Below are 18,111 nucleotides of genomic sequence, written 5' to 3' on the forward strand. Positions count from 1 at the left end.
TTCAGTGCTAAATGATTTTATTGAAACTTAAAGAAACTAAACATAACTAGTAGAGAAAAAATTCAGAATGACAAGGTAAAAACCACTAGAGCCCATATTTTTTTCTGCACAGCATATTCAGATGACTAAATCCATAGTGGTTTTAAAAAGCTGTTTAGGACGCCACCTTTTCTCCACAGAAGGAAATGTTCACAATCCATAGTATATTGGTTGTGAAGCAGTTTTCTGAGTAAAAAAGCAGGCTTGCCCCTAATAAAGAGAAAAGAAGAAGCCTATATTAATGTTTATTCAAGGACTCTTTTCTTGCAGGGGATTGGGGTTTCCAAACTAGCTATGCATTAATGTCAAGGTTTATCTATCTGTTGTAATGAAATCAATCAATTCAGAGATCTGGAAAACTGCTGTTAAGTTAGGTCCCTAGGTAGACACTTTGTTTTTGTGCAGCTATTCTTTGAATGACAATTCAGTGATTGTCCAAGTTATAGAAAGTTAATAGATTCTATTAGCATTCTCTTTTCATTTAGCCATTCATGCATTCTTTTGAATATGACTTGAGTCTACTCTTGATTCACACCTGAAAGGCAGTGTTCCGTATTTAAGAGCACAGAATCCAGAGCCAAAATGCTTGGAATTGACCCAGGCAAGGATTTTGTGACCTCTCTGTACCTCAATTTCTTTATCCATAAAGTAGGATTAAAATAGAACCTATAAGATTGCTGTGAAGAACCAATTGAATTAATGCACTTAAAGCACATAGAACAGCAGCTGGCACAGAGCAAGCACTGAACAAATGTTGGCCTTGATGACCATCCCTGCATCACTGGTGCCCACTATGAAAACGCGTGAGGATAGTCTGACAATCCCACCAGCACTAACTTGGGGTGCACAGTAGGGATGCTACTCACCTTGCATCTCCTCAGCCATGTATGTTGGAATCCCACGACACATCTTTGCAATGTTTTCTCCTAACTTGCTCAGGTCATCGACTTTGTTCGGGTTGACTGAGTACATCAGGCCCTTGGGAGGTGGTCCTCCTGGTCCCTTACCCTGAAGCTGAGTGTGGAAAAGACAGGTAGAAGGGAAGAATGGGAGAGAATGAATGCCAAGCCCAGTGGTTTGTTGACTTGAGGGGTATTCAAGGCCAACAGTGAGTATTACTCAGCTAAATTTTTCCATAATCAAGATGAAGAAGGCCATTTCTAGCTTCTTCTGTGTATCTTAACATTTGTGTGTCCTAACGGATTTAGCTGGTTTGAAACCTCAGCTTCTCATAAAAACAGAAGTCTGAGGCTAAATTTATTCTGAAACTTGGACCTCATTTGATCATCATAGATTCCTTGGATTGGACTATGTAATAATCATCTTCTGAGAATGCAGTTTATTTATTTTCTCTACCTTGTCAACGAAAGGTACGCATTTATCAGTTATAGGAATATGAACTCAGGCAAACATGTTAAAGCATTATGGATCTCTTCTTTCCACTCACCTGGATTAGTATGGCCAGACAAAATATACAATACCCAGTTACATTTGAATTTCAGATAAACAATGGATCTTTTTTATTATATCCCAAATATTGCATAGGATATATTATACTAAAAAGACCTGCTGCTTACCTAAAATTCAAACCTAACTGGATATCTTCTATTTTCATTTGCTAAATCTGATAACCCTAACCAACTCTTGCAGAAAAATGTCCTTCACAAAGTACTGAGGGCTCCTATTGGTGTGACCAGAGCTTCGCTCCTCTAACAGTCAAGGTTTCAAGTGCTTTGCTCAGCAGTTGTAGAGGTAGGTGTGAGCCACAGCATTTGATGTGGCAGAAGCTGCCTTCCCTCAGGCAATCGCCAATAACTTCCCCTTTGTGCTGCACACAACAACATACTGTAGTCAGTAGGGAATGACTGTGATCTTCTCGTTATTTACTGAAGGTTGTAAAACATCTCCCCTCACCAAAAATAAAAAGCCTTTTAGTTTTACCTTCTTTTCCTTGACCAGTGCATCAAGGGATTGAATGGAGGGCAAGACCTCCTTGTTCATTTTGTGCACAATGCATATCTTCTTTTGAAAGAGTCTGGTTGCAGCAAAGCCCTGTTAAAGTAGATGGCAAATAGTGAGACATGTATTCTCCGAGGAGCTTTTCTTATCAGAAGTCAGTTCCACCAGCAGAGAGAAATGGAACTCCAAGATCATGATGAGCTGGGATAAGAGCACTGGATGTGGCACTGCTTGGCAATCATATTTATTGCTGACATTTGTGAGGACAAACTACAATTCTGTGAGGGCAGAAACTGAGCATCTGACTGGTTTGCTTTATTTTCAGGTTCTCGTATGATGAAAACCCCTCTATATACGTCTGTTTTACTGAAATAGACTTTAAAAGCTATCATGTTTTAGTCTCCTTTGATCCTCACATTTCACGGAGACAGGTAAGACAAAAATTATTTTTCCAATTGACCAGATAAAATGGAAACAATGAAGCCTTTGTTATTTAAAAGTATAAAGTTTGTTAAATATATAGCTGATAATTGCAGAGTTGAGTCTCCTAACTAGTGTTAAGTGTTCCTTTCTTTGCTCTTCTCTTTGATTCTCTTTTTCTTTCCTTCTCTTTTTCTCTCCCTTTCTTTCTTTCTTTCTTTCTTTTTCTCTCCTTCTCACCTTCCTTCCTTCCCTCCTCCTCCTCCTCTTCCTCCTCCTCTTTCTTTCTTTCTCTTTCTTTCTTTCTTTCTTTCTTTCTTTCTTTCTTTCTTTCTTTCTTTCTTTCTTTCTTTTCTTTCTTTCTTTCTTTCTTTCTTTCTTTCTTTCTTTCTTTCTTTCTTTCTCTTTTCTTTCTTCTTTCTTTCTTTCTCTTTCCTCACTTACCAATTAATACTGTCATTTGCATTTCCTGAGTTTTAGGTGAAATGTCAATTTCAATCTCTTTAGAAGGGGATCATAAAACCTACTTTGAAAACAAAGTGAGATAGGCTAAGTTTTGGAAGCAGTAATGTTGTGTAACATTATTTAGGATATCTGCAGGCAAGGCAAAAGGATGTTCATATTTGTTGTATATACACGCAATCCCTTGAACATAATGTTTATTGGTTTGAATTTTAACTGATCATGCAATAATTCTTAACAGTAGTTATCTCTAGGGAACAAAATTGGATGGGCAAAATGGGCATCTTTACTTATAACTGTATGCTTATGTGTAATTAGAATTTATTTTTAATTTCTTTATGGCTAGCATGCACATTTTTTGTTAAAAAGAAATCCTATTTTTAAACAATAAAGTGAAAATTGCATGTTGGCTACGTACAGTTCCATAATCCCAGATGGAATTCCAGGAGTTCCATCCATTGTTATTGTCAACATTAGCCACGTTGTGTTCATTGTTGACACTCACTGACTGCTGCCCACTTCCAGCATTGTTGTTGTCATTGCTGACGTTGATATTCTGAAGTTTACAAGGGATTGAGAGTGATTTAGTACCACATTTATTTGCAAGTGCATTTTGGTAGCAAACTTGAAAAGGTGAGACTTACATAGTCAGCAAGGGCAGGAGCTAGAAAGACTCCAAGAAGTCCAGCAAAGACAATCTGAAATGGCAAATAACAATGATCTGCTGTTACATGGCAAAATTACATCTTCTTTCTTTCTCTATCCAAGCTTATAAAAAATATTCACTTATTTTACCAATGTGTTCAGTTCTAGTTTGATGTGTTTTGTTCTTCTCTTACCTTGCATTTTTTAACCATAAAAGTTTTAATGATAATGTGAAATTGCTGATTAATTGTAAGTAGTTATATTAATGTGATATATAGTTTTAGAATTTTTAGCATAGGTCCTATGAAAAACTGGAAAAATTGATGAAGAAGGGAAGTTGAGAGCCAGGAAAGCTGCTTTCATCTCATTGCCATCCAGTACTGAGGAAGAAAATGTAATTTTCAAGTAGTGATCAATCAAATTATTGAATCAAATCCCTTTTTAAGTAAAACCCGAAATGTACCATCTTGTTTCTCTTCAGTTTAATAAGTGGCATCATAAAGGTGACTTTGCTAAGATAATACTTCTGGAAATGTCAGAATAGAGTTTAAAAATTTTTAAGATTGGTAAAAATATTAACTTTATAATAAAACATATACTTGGCAAATGAATTTCCTATAAATTATCATTGGTCAGAATGCTGTTTTGTTCAAATACATTAAGTAATATAAACCATAGGTGTTATTAGAAAGTAGAGAACTGCCTTTCTTATCTAGGGCTTTCAAGGACTTGCTATAAATGATTATTTTTTAAATGCCTTATAAGTCTTCATGATTTTTCTATTTCGGATAAACTCAGCTATAGTTAATGCCAGAGCATCCTACCTTGAATAGATATTTGGATTATTTAAATCTAGTAAAAGAAGAAAGTTATACTTCTTGTGAGTATTAAGAGGTGGGAGTAAAGATTCACTTTTAAGTTATTGAAAATATGTGCATTCTCCTAAATATTAACAAAAATGATTTGGGGTAACTGACAGGGCTTGGTTATTCAGCTTAAATTTGTACTGTGGCTTATGTTACACAGGTTGTTGATGTTTACCTCTCACTCACTTGTTTCTAATTGTTTTATAAGGTTTAAAATTCTCTCTTTAGTGAAAATCAGAAAATTCACCTGGCTCATATTTTGACCTCCTAGGAAACATGTTTGTATCAGTATTGAATTTTGGTCAGTGCCCCAATATAAGAAAGTTACTGTTTTAAAATAAAGCAAACTGTCTTATTTTCTTTGGAAAAAAAAAAGAATAAGTTTTACAATAAATAGCATAGTATAAATGAATACTATGGTTTGAAATGGCTATAACTTCTAAAAATCACATCTGAAAATGATTTCAGTTAATTTTCCTATTTAACATGGGATGTTTTCTTCCTAATAGAAATAATCTTTTTATTAAAAAAAGACTTTCCACAGCAATGGATTAGTAGGCAGGTTGGATGCCGATGATGAGAAAGCAAGGATAGAGTGCCTGGCTGGCAAGAGTGATCAGCAGGGGCGATGCCACTAGCAGTGTCCCAGGAGACCTGGTTTAATTATTTGTTACAGGGTCCCTGATACTGGTTGTCAGAGCACAGAGCTTTTATGCAGGGTGCCTCCTTCTGGGTACCTAGTCTCATTTCCTCTGCCTGGGACAAAATAGTTTTGAGACCTGCTCTAGAGAGTCAAGGTAATTTAAAAAAAAAATTAAAAATTTCTCCCAATAGCTTAAAAAGGAGTTAAAAATTAGTCTCCTAAAAAGTCAGAGGCAGAAGAAATTTTAGAGAACAACTAGTACAATGCAGTCATTTTACAGATAAGGTAACTGAGCTTCAGGGGTTGAGTTGGCCAAACTTATACCTCTTGTTCACAGCAGAACTAGGAGAGAAATCAGATCTAACCTGTGTCTGGATCTCCCTCTGACCCTTTTAAACTTTGCTGCTATTAAGAGGACCTAGCTCTAGATAATCATTTTACATTTGCAGCCCCATTATAAAGTAGAGTCTGCCGTAACGTTTTCCAGTGCGTAGAATGTTGAAACATGAAAACAGTCATCTGATTCCAGCCCCTTTGCATCCTGTTGTGAGAAACCCAGCACTACTAGTTACTTTGGCTGAATTTCTCAGTCCACCTCCTCCTAGACCCTCAGACTTCTGCCTGGAACCACAGGAGAGATGCTGTGGTAGCTTCATGTTTCAGATGCTTTCTTAAATAAATGGCCATGCTAGAGAACAAGGCAAATCTTTCTTTCTTGCAGACCCATTTTACTGTAACAAATGTGACAAGAAGTCTATCTCACCCACTTATTTTGATAATACGCTTTTCATCTTGCCTGAACATGCTCAAGAATTTTGGTAAAAGGAGAAATTCAAGAATGAGGGATGATCAGGGACTTTCTAGGGCTTAGGGACTGCTTACCCTGCATGGAGACCAGAATCAGGTGATGCAGAAAGTCATTTTGTTAAAAATAAGTCAGTGTAAGGTGCTCAGACAGCTGTCTAATATCAGCACAATTATCCTTCTCTATAGAGATGCTCATAAATGCCATGATTACATAAATAGAAAAAAGATTTTTTTCATTATTTCTTCTTCTTTTAAAAAAAGGGATATATGTGTAGAACGTGCAGGTTTGTTAGATAGGTATATGTGTGCCATGGTGGTTTGCTGCCCCTGTTGATCCATCCTCTAAGTTCCCTCCCTTCACTCTCCACCCCACAATAGGACCTGGTGTGTGTTGTTCCCTTCTCTGTGTCCATGTGTTTGAAAGAGAATTTTTTTAAAACAAATTTTCCATGATGATGCCATAAGAAGCAGACCTCCTAAATCTGAGAATATTGACAGTCCCCAACTATATGGTGGTAAATTCAAAAGGAAAAATCTACTCACTGTGAACTTCATCTTGTCTTCACGAAAGCAGTGGACAGAGGAGCAGGCAAGCATGGACCTGAGTGAGAAGACTTCTCATATTTGTACTCAACCAGGTTGACTCAAACTAGGTGTTACCAGGTGGGGTCAAAGACTTATCATCCTCAATTTCTCCTATCTGTGCCATGACCCAGTGTACCAGGAAACCTTTCAGAATATCTGTATGCTTAGCAAGGAACTTTCACGTGGAGTTGACCTGACTCATCACTTGTTGAAGCTGAAGGTATCACAACAAACTCAATATAATTTATGATAACTTCTCACCCAACTGAAGCTGTGGGTGTGAGTATTTTACACGTTAACATTGCTCAGATTCAGAAAAAGAATAGTCCCTAAAATCAAACAAAATCACAGTCGAAAAGCTGTGGGTATACTAGGCCTTCCAGATAGCAGCTCCTATAGGAATATAGGAATGGTTTCCTCTTCTTAACTTTTATCTGAGCCCATGGCTATGGTTTTGCTTAGGCTAAACATGTTCTGTGAGCAACTCCCACCAAACCTATCCCTTTTCTGCAATGTTGAGCTCACTTAATGATAGCACCATGTGTCTGGTACAGCCCTTTTTCTCAGCCTCACATCCAGTTAGTTACTGTCATTTTATCTCTGAAATGCCTCTCAACTCTGACCGTGCCCACAGCTCCCCTCACCTGGACTTTCACAACAGTCATGCAATTGATCACTCTGGTCGTCAGTTTCTTATATTCCAATGCATTTTCTTCATTAACCCTGAGGTTGTCTTTCTGAAGTGCATAGATAGACATGACTCTATCATGCTTGGAAATTTCACTGGCAGCCTACAGAAAGTTCAAAGTCATTGGAATGGCATCCAGCGTCCTTTGTAATAAGATTTCCAAAGGCTTCCCATCTGCCACTTTATGCTATGTACCTATATTCTAGCTTCACCAGCACTCCCACCATTCCCGGAAAAGTCAAGATGTGTATGCCTCCATGCCTTTGTACGTGCTGTTGTTTTATCGTGGAGGGCCACCCCCTAGCCTCTCTCGGTAGACCCCTGTTCATTGTTCAAGGCTCAGCTCAAATATCACTGTCTCCATCACATCTCCCCCACCTGCTAGATAGAACTTTCCTAGTGTTTGTTTTTTTCTTCTGGGAACTATAAAAGAAATATCTTTTTATTTGCTTCTAGATAATTTAGTTTTCAGAAGTTACATTAAAATAATAAAAAATATTTTCATCAAAAGCAGAGAGTAGAAACTGTCAATTGGGCAGACAAGTAAAAGCTCAAAACAGTTTTGGAGGTGAGTTGGTTTTAATTTTTTTCCTGCTTCTTCCTATACAGAGAAGCTAGTAAATTAAATTTACCAAAGAGGAAAACTGTATTTCATTAACTACCAATCTATAAATTTTCCCTTTGGAAACTTCGTGCCCACAATTTTCCTCCTGTGCATGGATTGAAACCATAAGATGGGATCACATGGTTATAAAGCTTGATTTGCTATCAACATCTCTTCAAAAATGTTGGTAGGAATGGATTAGAACAGCTGCAGTGAGATATTACTGATATTTTTAAATGTGTCCACTGATTTCTTTTAAACTCGCTCTTTATCCACATAAGGTAATAAGCCCGGGGTAAGGGGCAGACATGTGTGAAGAGGCCTTCATCTGCTTTAGGAAACTTCATGTCACTGAGAAGTCAATGAGTAGGCAGCATGGTCTCTACGTTTAAACTCAGCCACTGGTAGTCATCTTGGTACACAGGTGCAGTGCCCAGCACACATTTTGCATGTCATACCAAAGACAAGGGCCTGAAGTTCTGCAGTGGACCTGTGAAATGCTGGCCTGGAAGATGTTCCATGACAGATAGACAGACAGATGGATAGATAGATAGATACATTCATACATACATGCATACATATATAGACATACATATAGGTACATACACATACATAGATACATAGGTAGAGTTCAGTGTCCAATAATGCCCCCCTCAGACACTGACAATTCACGTTCACACATCAAATGGGCTAAGAAATTTATAGGGGAAAAAATCTATGTTTCATCCAGATTCTTCTCATCTTAGTTGTCTACAGAACCTGATTGCTTTCCCTTTTTCTCTTATTTATTTGTCCTAACATCTAATAACAACTCTGGGCACCCCCTGCCTTACTGAAATAATTGTGCTTCCTCTGAGGATGCACCCTGGATTTGAAAATCCATTTGGAGAGCTACTGGATGAAGCTGGAAGCCAGGAGACCTAGATTCTATTTTCCCATCTTTCAATGAGTCATTTATTTTTTTCTTTAGACCTTAGGTTTCCTGTGGGTAAAAGAGAAGAAATTCCTCCTTTATACAATATTGTTACTTCAATGTCTCTACAACTAGAAGAACCTCTTTTTCTGTACTTTGTGTGGTGTGGGAGGTTGAGGGAGAGGGAGTGTGGGAGTCGAGGTGGGGGTCAACCCTCACCTCAATCCTGGTCTCATCCAAGGCCAAAAGTCCTAATGAAACATGAGCAAGACTTTAGACCTGAGAACTGTGTTTTGTGTTTCATTCTTCCCATGAAGAAGAATGTCTTCCCAGGAAGACAGAACATACCAATGGTTGTGGTCACCTCCACAGAATCTAAAATATGCAGACAAATATATGGTGCTCAGTAGGCTTCTTATAAAAATTTGACTTGCGTAAAGGAGATGTTAAGCTACAGGATAAAAAGTGTGTTATATTTAGTCATTTCTGATTTTGGTGCCAGCCTGAGAAGGGCTGCCCTACACTGGCTGTGGTGACACATTGAGGGAGTCCCAGTTGATGGTGTGACCTCTGTGGCTTGGGGTTAGTGTGGAACAAACCAGCCCATGGGTAAATAGAGCCTGCCCTGCCTACAGAGATTGACGCCGGGCCATGCCAAGAAACAAGCCCCTATCGTCATTTTATCTCACAATGCACACACACCCAAGGCTTCATTCCACTCCACACCCTGTTGTGTTGTGCTCAGTGGAAACTCCCTCCGTGTGGAGCAGATGGGATACATCCCATGTGCAATATGCTCCTGTGTGCAACTGGAGGGAGGCTTGCAAAGGACTAAACTGCTCATTAAAAGATGTCAATCAGATCCCAAATGGGTGGAACCAAAGTGCTTTCCCACAGAAATCAGACTTTTCACATTCCTTCTTGTTCTCTGAGTGGAAGGGAATGTTTGCCTGTACGGCACATTTTAATCATTAAAGATTCTTATTCAAGATTCCGTCTCTGTACAGACCTGTTAATGGGCTGACCTAGTGGTCATTAATACCTATGAAGCCTTTAGTAACCTTGGCTTCCTTTTCATTCTTGCTCCATTTTCTGATAGTTAGGACTCAACTGGCCTTAGTCCATTTGCCTGCAAATGATAATTTATTTGTTTGAGTGTGGAAGTGCCTTCATGCAGAGACTCTATTTCAGTCTCCTTGCCTTTACTCTTGTCTTTCTGAGCAAACTGCACACCAGTCTGATGGTCCTTTTGATGGTCCCAAGTCAAGTGGTTCATTATGAGGTCTGAATACACTTCACTGTGGAGAAATTTCGGCCCCTCCCTGGTCTTGATTTCCCAGCCCGTAGCTAAGACTCTTACGATGGTTCCGGTGACTACAGCCTTGGTGCTTGCAGCAGTGACACACCCTTAGTAAAGGCTCCATATGTACTTATGGCTAGGAATGACACATCTGAAAAATAGCGATAGAAACATGTAAAATAACATTTTAATAGTTATTGCTAGAGAAGCTTCAAGTTCCAGAAAATCCAAACTTAATACATAATTATTTTTGTATAGGGGAGAAATTCTTTTCGAATTACAGCAGAGTGGAGGGAGCACTTTGCATTACTGAACAGATATTTTTGTTGTTTCCTCTGGGACCACTGCCTTCCAAAATACATATAACTCTGGCTTTCTGGGGCTGCTTGTATGTCTGTTCAATTGCATTTGCCAAACCTTCTGGATCCCCTCAGAGGCAGGCAGTGATATATTATGCCTAAGATTAGTTGTTACCTTGAGTGATAGAGTGATATAAATGGGGTTTGGAAAAATCTTGCTAAAAGAAGATCTCCTGAGTAATTGCATCATGTGTATAAAATATATGAAAGTAGAAGTAAAGACCATATTGACCAATAACTTCATTTTTATCATCGTGAAGGACAATCAAGCCTGGTTAAACACTTCTGTTCTGAAAAAGATTTAAAGAAAATATGCCCATATAAGGAATAGAAATCACAAAGTGATCGCAACATGTTGCTTTATAATTACCTCCTGGCTAATCCAGAAATAAATAACACTACACTTTGTTCAGTGTTCATATGGAAGCGGTTTAGAAATAATGGTGTAAAAGCACTCATACTGGTGGTGTGTTCATTAAATAACAGCAGTGAGGCTGGGAAATGACTAAACTGCTCATTAAAAGATGAGAATAAGATCCCAAATGGTTGGAACCAAAGTGCTAGTGCTGGCAGAGCAGTGCCTAGTGCCAGGGCCTTGCGAGGACCCTGGGCCGCCACACCGCGGCTTCCCTGGCAGAAGAGGCCAAAGTAAAGGCCTTGCCCTAAGGCCAGTGAACAATGAAGCACAGTTTTGTGAATCCTCGAGCTTTCTGTAGGGTGACCGGTCAGAGCTGGTTTCCTTTTCTACGTCTTACATAGAACATAATACACACATATGCAATCTTTTCACTTCTGAAAGAACACATCTTCAGATGGTGACATTGGATCCTCAGGGGTGCCTCAGGGAATTTTGAGTTTCCATGTTTATTCAATTATGCTTTCTCCCTACCTACATTCTTAGTCTGTAATTCCTGGAAATGCTTAATAAAATGCATCCATCAGGATTCATTCTGGAGTGTGCTTTTCCTTCAGAGGTCCCACTGGATTTCAATAAAAACCTCTCATCCAGGCCAGGAAAGTTCTATCATTTGCTTGCTCAGAAATGGGTCACTGGGCCTAATATCCCCCACTCATTTTCTCATATTGAAAAATAGCCCATTAATAGCAATAGGCATGCTGCAGCTAATGCCATGCCCCAATTAAGCACAAGTGCTACAGAAGATTTAAAGATGTAAAACAAACTATGTTCACACTCCAAGATCCTGAAATCTATATGAGAGGTAGGACTGGCTTTGTAGATGTGTGACTAGTGCAGTTGCAGAGGGCCCACACTTGGAAGAGAGCCCCACACTTGGGTTTAGTGCTTTGCAGTTGCCACCTTGAAAATCCTAATACTCTTATTTTTGAATTTGTGTTTTCTAAGTGGAGCGAATAGGACAACGGAGCATTTCTTTCATCCTTTGCATTCTTCCTGCTTGGAGCCTTGGTTCACACGTGGTCCTGCATGCCCACCTCTCTGGATGGGCTCTTGATCACCACTCTTCTACTTCTCTCTACTGGTAGTACATGGCTACAGGTACAGGAAGCGTTAAGGTCAGACACATACACCCAGATGCTGAGTTGCAGGAGTCACTTATGTTGCAAAAATCCCTATGCCCAAGGGAGTGTGTGACAATAAATAGCACATCAAAAACACTGTCACAAGTTGAGAGAAAGAGAGAACCTATGGATGAAAGGAAAAAGCTTTTTTTCCCTGCTATCTGAACAAGGGGGCCCACATTTTCATTTTGCATTGGACATTGCAAATTGCATAGCTAGTCCTGATGGGAGGCAAGACACACACATAGTATAGACGCACCAAAGCAAGATGGGAAGAGGGTGAGGTTTTGAGAGGCTTTGACCTGTCCAAGGTTACATGGCGGGTAAGAATGGAGTGATGAATTCACATAACCCTGGAGCCTGTGTTCTTTCCTTTATGCCAAATGAGCGGTAGAGACAGACATTTAAAAGAATGTGCCATCTCTTAGCTGGAGTGGTTACAGAGGCTTCATGCAGCAGACAGGCCTTGGCTGAGTCCTGTGGGATAGACTGACATAGATAGAGAGAGAGAGGGGGTCAGGCCACTCCAGCCTAGAGGAGCAGCAGAGTCAGGTGGTGTGAACAGGAGGTTCAGTAGTTGTGAGGAGACTGTCTTATGGCATTCTTAACACTCTCAGGTTTGCTTTTGGGGTTGCTAAATATCTCATTTAATCACAGTTAGATAGAGAAAAAATTGACTCAGGATTACCTAACTTATCAAAAACCTACAATTTACTACATACTGAGATCAAGATATTACAGGAATTTAATCGTCACCAGTTGCCACTCGAAACTTCCCTTTCTCTTTGGCCCAATACTTCCCTGCATGTCTGAAGGTTCTTTTCTCTTTTCCACACCCACACGTTTAAATAGCCTTGAGCTCCTCCCAGTAAATTAATATTTTAGGTAGTGGCCATGGGTGTTTCCCTAAAAACGTAGTCACTTAACTTTTTCATAATTGACACACCTTTCAATTTGATTTAGCTTTTTCATAAAGGACCATCAGGCACATAGAAAGGCAAGTGTATAAATAAGTATATACTTTTTAGAAATGTAAATATACTTTATTATTTAGAATTTCATGACTCACCTTGAAATAGAATGTATATAGAGATGATATATGATGGAATCTCTGGATATCTATTAGGCTGTGAGTCTCCTTCCTTCCTTCCTTCCTTCCTTAATTTCCTTCCTTCCTTCCTTAATTTCCTTCTTTCCTTAATTTCCTTCCTTCCTTCCTTCTTTCCTTCCTTCCTTCCTTCCTTCCTTCCTTCCTTCCTTCCTTCCTTCCTTCCTTCCTTCCTTCCTCTCTCTCTCTCTCACTCTCTCTCTCTCTTTCTCTCTTTCTTTCTTTCAACAGAGTTTCACTTTTGTTGCCCAGGCTGGAGTGCAATGGTGCAATCTTGGCTCACTGCAACCTCCACTTCCCGGGTTTAAGCGATTCTCCTGCCTCAGCCTCCTGAGTATCTGGGATAACAGGTGCCCGCCACAATGCCTGGCTATTTTCTTTTTGTATTTTTAGTAGAGACAGGGTTTCCCCAAGTTGGCCAGGCTGGTCTCGAACTCCTGACCTCAGATGATTCACCCACCTTGGCCTCCCAAAGTGCTGGGCTGTGAGTTTCTTGAGACAGAACTCACACTACTTGTGTCCAGCACACTTCCTGCCCTCAAATGAAATTCTGATACAAAAAAGGTTGTACTAATGTTTACCACTTTTCTCAAATCTAGAAGAGGCCAATTTCCCAGAAAACCCCCTTCTCTCTTCTTGGGTGGGAGCCAATATAGAAAATAATTTAAACTTAAAACTGATTCTTATTGGACCTGTCATCAGTGGAACTCAGCTTTTCATGACCTGTCGCCAGCTTCTTCCCTCTTCCCTCCAGTGACTGTTCAAATCCTTGCCAGATTATCCAAGTCCTCTCTGTCACTCCGATTTTCAACCTAATAGCCTATTACATGCAGAAACTCAAAGGTATCAGGCTTCTTGAACTGTCATCCCTCCATCTTCCATTTTGTCTTCACCCAAACTTCATTCCCTCTCATCTTGGAGGAATATGTTCTTAATATATCATTTCTAAGACCAACATTTCTATCTCTGATTTTCATCTTCCTCAATCAAATAGCTGTCTTTTTTCTCAAACTTCAGTCTCTTCCTTTATGGTTTGCTGCTTCTTTTTGATTTGTATGGCCAAATTTTCTCAATACTAACAAAATAAAGCAAAACATAAAAACTTTCCCTTAAGTCTACTTTCCTCACAAATGGAGACCTTATATCTCCCCTTCTCTTTACATCCCTTAAAAAAATCACATACGTTTTCTGATTCTACTTCCCCACCTACCATCATGGCTCAACCCACTGCAACTGGGCTCCAGTATTGGTGAGACCAAAGTGAGGAAGACAAAGAGCCTAACTTCAAAATTGCTGACATGCTGCTGTCTTTTCAGTACTCATCTAACTTCTTTGTACTTTTTGATCCTGCAATTCCCTTATTTTAAAAAATTCTCTCATTTCTTTACTTCTGTGACATCCCTTTCTGCCATTTGTACTTCAACTGCTCCTTCTACCATCTCAACATTTGCTTTCTTCTCTTTCATCTTTCCCTTCAATGTTGGCGTTGGAGTCCATCCTTGGTCTTCTTTTTTTCATCCTTTGCATTCTTCCTGTGTGACCTCCTTTATTCTAAATACTTGAGCCACCCATATGAGATGGAAAAACAGGTCCAACCCTACTGAGCTTCAGGCTTTATTTGTTGTGTACATTAGATGTATTTAATAATCGTATTTCAAAATAAAATAAACTCCAAACCAAATTATTTTTGTTAGTTCTCAAACATGCTGTTTTTCTGTTATTTCTATTTATTTTAATCTGAGTCAATCAAAATGATACCTCAGCTATTGTCAAATTGATTCACAAAGGATAACTATAGCCTTTAAATTCTTTTAAATATCTATTTTAAAAAACCATCTAAAATTCTTTTCTGAGCATAAAAGTAACTCAAAAGAAATTGTAGAAAACATAAAAATAATCAAAGAATAATTGACACATATCATCCTACTATGCAGAAATAATCACTGTTAACTTTTTATCATATTTTAACAAAACTTATCTTGTGACTTCTTTGATTCCTGTGTTATTTAGAAACGTGCTGTTTAGTCTTCAAATTTGGGGGGATTTTTCAATTATCTTCCTGTTATTGATTTGTAATGTAAATTCATCATGATCTGAGAACACACTTTGTATGATTTATATTCTTTTAAATTTGTTAATGTGGGTCCTGTGGCCCAGTATGTGATCTATCTCGGTGAATGTTCCATGGAAGCTTGAGAAAAATGTCTATTCTGCCGTTATTCAATGAAGTATTCTATAAATGTTGATTAGATACAATTTATTGGTGAAACTGTTTCGTTTAACAATACCCTTACTGCTTTTCTGCCTACTTGACTTATTAGTGCTTGGAAGAGGGGTATTGAAGTCTCCAGCTATAACAGTGTTTTGTCCATTTCTCTTTGCAGTTTTATCAGTTTTTAAAACATAGACTTTAATTTTAGAGCCATTTTAGGTTCATAGCAAAATTGGTTGGGAGGTACAAAGATTTCCCAGCTCTATTAGTTTTCATCTCACATATTTTGATACTCTGGTTTAGGTAGATACCCGTTAAGGATTGTTATATATTCTGGGAGAACTAAATCCTTTATAATTATGTGATGCCTCTCTTTATCCCTGATAATTATCTCTATTTTGAAGTTCACTTTGTCTAAAATCAATATAGGTGCTTCAGTTTTCTTTTGATTAGTGTTAGATGGTGTATTTTCTTCACTCATTTACTTTTAACCTCTCTGTGTCTTTATATTTAAAGTGAATTTCTTATAGACAACATACAGTTCGGTGTTATTTTTTGTTTTATTATTATTACTTTTGAGATGGAGTTTTGCTCTTGTTGCCCAGGCTGGAGTGCAATGGCATGATCTTGGTTCACTGCAACCTCTGCCTCCTGGGTTCAAGCGATTCTCCTGCCTCAGCCTCCCGAGTAGCTGGGATTACAGGCATGTGCCGCCATGCCCAGCTAATTTTGTATTTTTAGTAGAGACAGGGTTTCTCCATGTTAGTCAGTCTGGTCTTGAACTCCTGACCTCAGGTGATCCACCCGCCTCAGTCTCCCAGAGTGCTGGGATTACAGGCATGAGCCAGATTAACTCTGCCACTTTCTGTCTTTTACTTGATGTATTTAGATTATTCACATCTAAAATGATTCTTGATATAGTTGGATGAATATCTATCATGGCTATAATTTCTCTGTTCATTCCATTTGTTTTTTGTTTCTGTTTTTCTTCCTCTCTTTTTTGTCTTCTCTGGTTTTAGCTGAGGATTTTATATGATTCAATTCTCTCTCCTCTGTTAGCATATCAGTTATACCTTTTAAGAAGTTTCTTAGTGATTGCTGATTTTACAATGTGCATTCACAACTAATCTAGATCTACTTTCAAAAATCACTCTACTGCTTCATGGGAAGGACAGGTACCTTTCAACAGAGTACTTCCAGTTCCTCCCTCCTATCCTTTATAACATGCTGCCATTCATTTTACTTATTCATATGCTATAATCTCAAAATACAGTTACTATTATTACTTTGAATAAATATTGATCAATTAAGAATAGTAAAAATGAAAGATTTTATTTTACCTTCATGTATTTCTCCTTGGATGCTTTTTTTTTCTTTATGCAGATCTGAATTTCTGACCTATATCCTTTTCCTTCTGCCTGAAAAACTTCTTTTGATATTTCCTTAGAGGGCTGGTTTGCTGATGATACATTTCTTCAGTTTTTGCTTGTCTAAGAAAGTCTTTGTTTCTCCTTCATTTTTTTAAGGATAATTTTTGCTGAATGTATAATTCTCAATCAGTGATTTTTTTCTTTTACCACTTTAAATATCTCACTCTAATGTCTTTATGCTTGCATGATTTCTGAGAGACAACCAGTGTAATTTTATCCTTTTGCCTTTATGAGTATGGTGTTTTTTGTTTTTTGTTTTTTTTCTCCAGGCTTCTTCCAAGATTCCTTTTTTGTCTTTGAGTTTTTTTTTTTTTTTTTCAGTTTGAATATGATATGCCCAGGTGCAGATTTCTTTGGTATTTATTCTGCTTAGTTTCATTAAACTTCCTGGATCTGTGGTTTGGTGTCTGTCATTGTATTTGGAATGTTCTTGGCCATTATTAGTTCAATGGTTTCTTCTGCTCCTTTTTCTCTTTATTTCCCTTCTGGTGTTTCAGTTATATATATTTTACACCTTTACAAAATGTTCCATAATTCTTAAATAACTGTTCATTTTTAAAATTTTTTCTTCTCTTTGTATTTCAATTTGAGAAGTTTCTATTGGCATACCTTCCAGTTCACTTACTCTTTCACCTTGCATGTCCAATCTATCAATGAACTCATCAAAGGCATTGTTCATTTCTGTTGCAGTGTTTTTGATTTATGCTTTTTCCTTTTGATTCTTTCTTGGAGTTGCCATCTCTCTGCTTACATTACCCATCTGCTCTTGCATGTCGTCTACTTTTTCCAATAGCACTCTTAGCATTGTAGTCATAGTTATTTTTAATTTCCCTATTTGATAATTTCAACATCCTGCCATATATGAGTCTGGTTCTGTTGTTTGCTTTGTCTCTTCAGACAGTTTTTAAATTGTTTTGGCTTTTAGCATGACTTGTTATTTTTTATTGAAAGTTGGATACAACCTATTGGGTGATAGAAACTGAGGTGAATAGGCATTTTGCGTGAGGTTTTATGTTAGTCTTGGTAGGAGTTGGATTGTGCTTACTGTTGTGTATAGGTGACAAGAGTGTCACTCAGCATAATGCACTGAGATTCATATAACAGTTCATTTGAAAGACATTTGGATTGTTTCCAGTTTTGGGTAATTACAGGGAAAGCCACTGCAAATATTCATGTTCAGATTCTAGAAGTGGGATCGCTGGGTCATATGATGATTATATTTAACTTTATGATGAATTACCAAATTGTTTTCCAAAGTGGTTTACCATCTTGCATTCCCGCCAGCAATGCATGATTATTCTAGTTGTTCTGCTCTTTGACAATGCTTGGACTTTTCAATTTTGTTTTGTTTTGTTTGCTTATTTGTTGTTTCAGTCATTCTAATTGGTGTATAGTGGCATCGCATCATGGTTTTAATTTGCATTTCCCTAATTACCAGTGATGCTGAGCATCTTTTTATGCACCTATTTGCCATCTGTATATCTTCTTTGGTAAACCATCTTTTCAAATCTTTGACTGTTTTTAAAATTGGA

General features: G+C 38.1%; 1 protein-coding gene across 1 annotated transcript; it reads right to left on the reverse strand.

Moving 5' to 3' along the window:
- GKN1 (gastrokine 1) lies at positions 1–6,522 on the reverse strand. Its single transcript, XM_015112594.3, has 6 exons — positions 6,385–6,522; positions 3,525–3,578; positions 3,299–3,436; positions 1,981–2,091; positions 906–1,053; positions 1–249 (listed from the first exon to the last, which is right to left on the reverse strand). The coding sequence occupies exons 1-6, from the start codon at positions 6,436–6,438 to the stop codon at positions 155–157; spliced, it is 600 nt and encodes a 199-aa protein (XP_014968080.3). The 5' UTR covers positions 6,439–6,522; the 3' UTR covers positions 1–154.
- Between the last annotated feature and the right edge of the window lie 11,589 nt (positions 6,523–18,111).

The sequence above is a fragment of the Macaca mulatta genome, chromosome 13, assembly GCF_049350105.2.
Source record: "Macaca mulatta isolate MMU2019108-1 chromosome 13, T2T-MMU8v2.0, whole genome shotgun sequence".
Taxonomy (NCBI): domain Eukaryota; kingdom Metazoa; phylum Chordata; class Mammalia; order Primates; family Cercopithecidae; genus Macaca; species Macaca mulatta.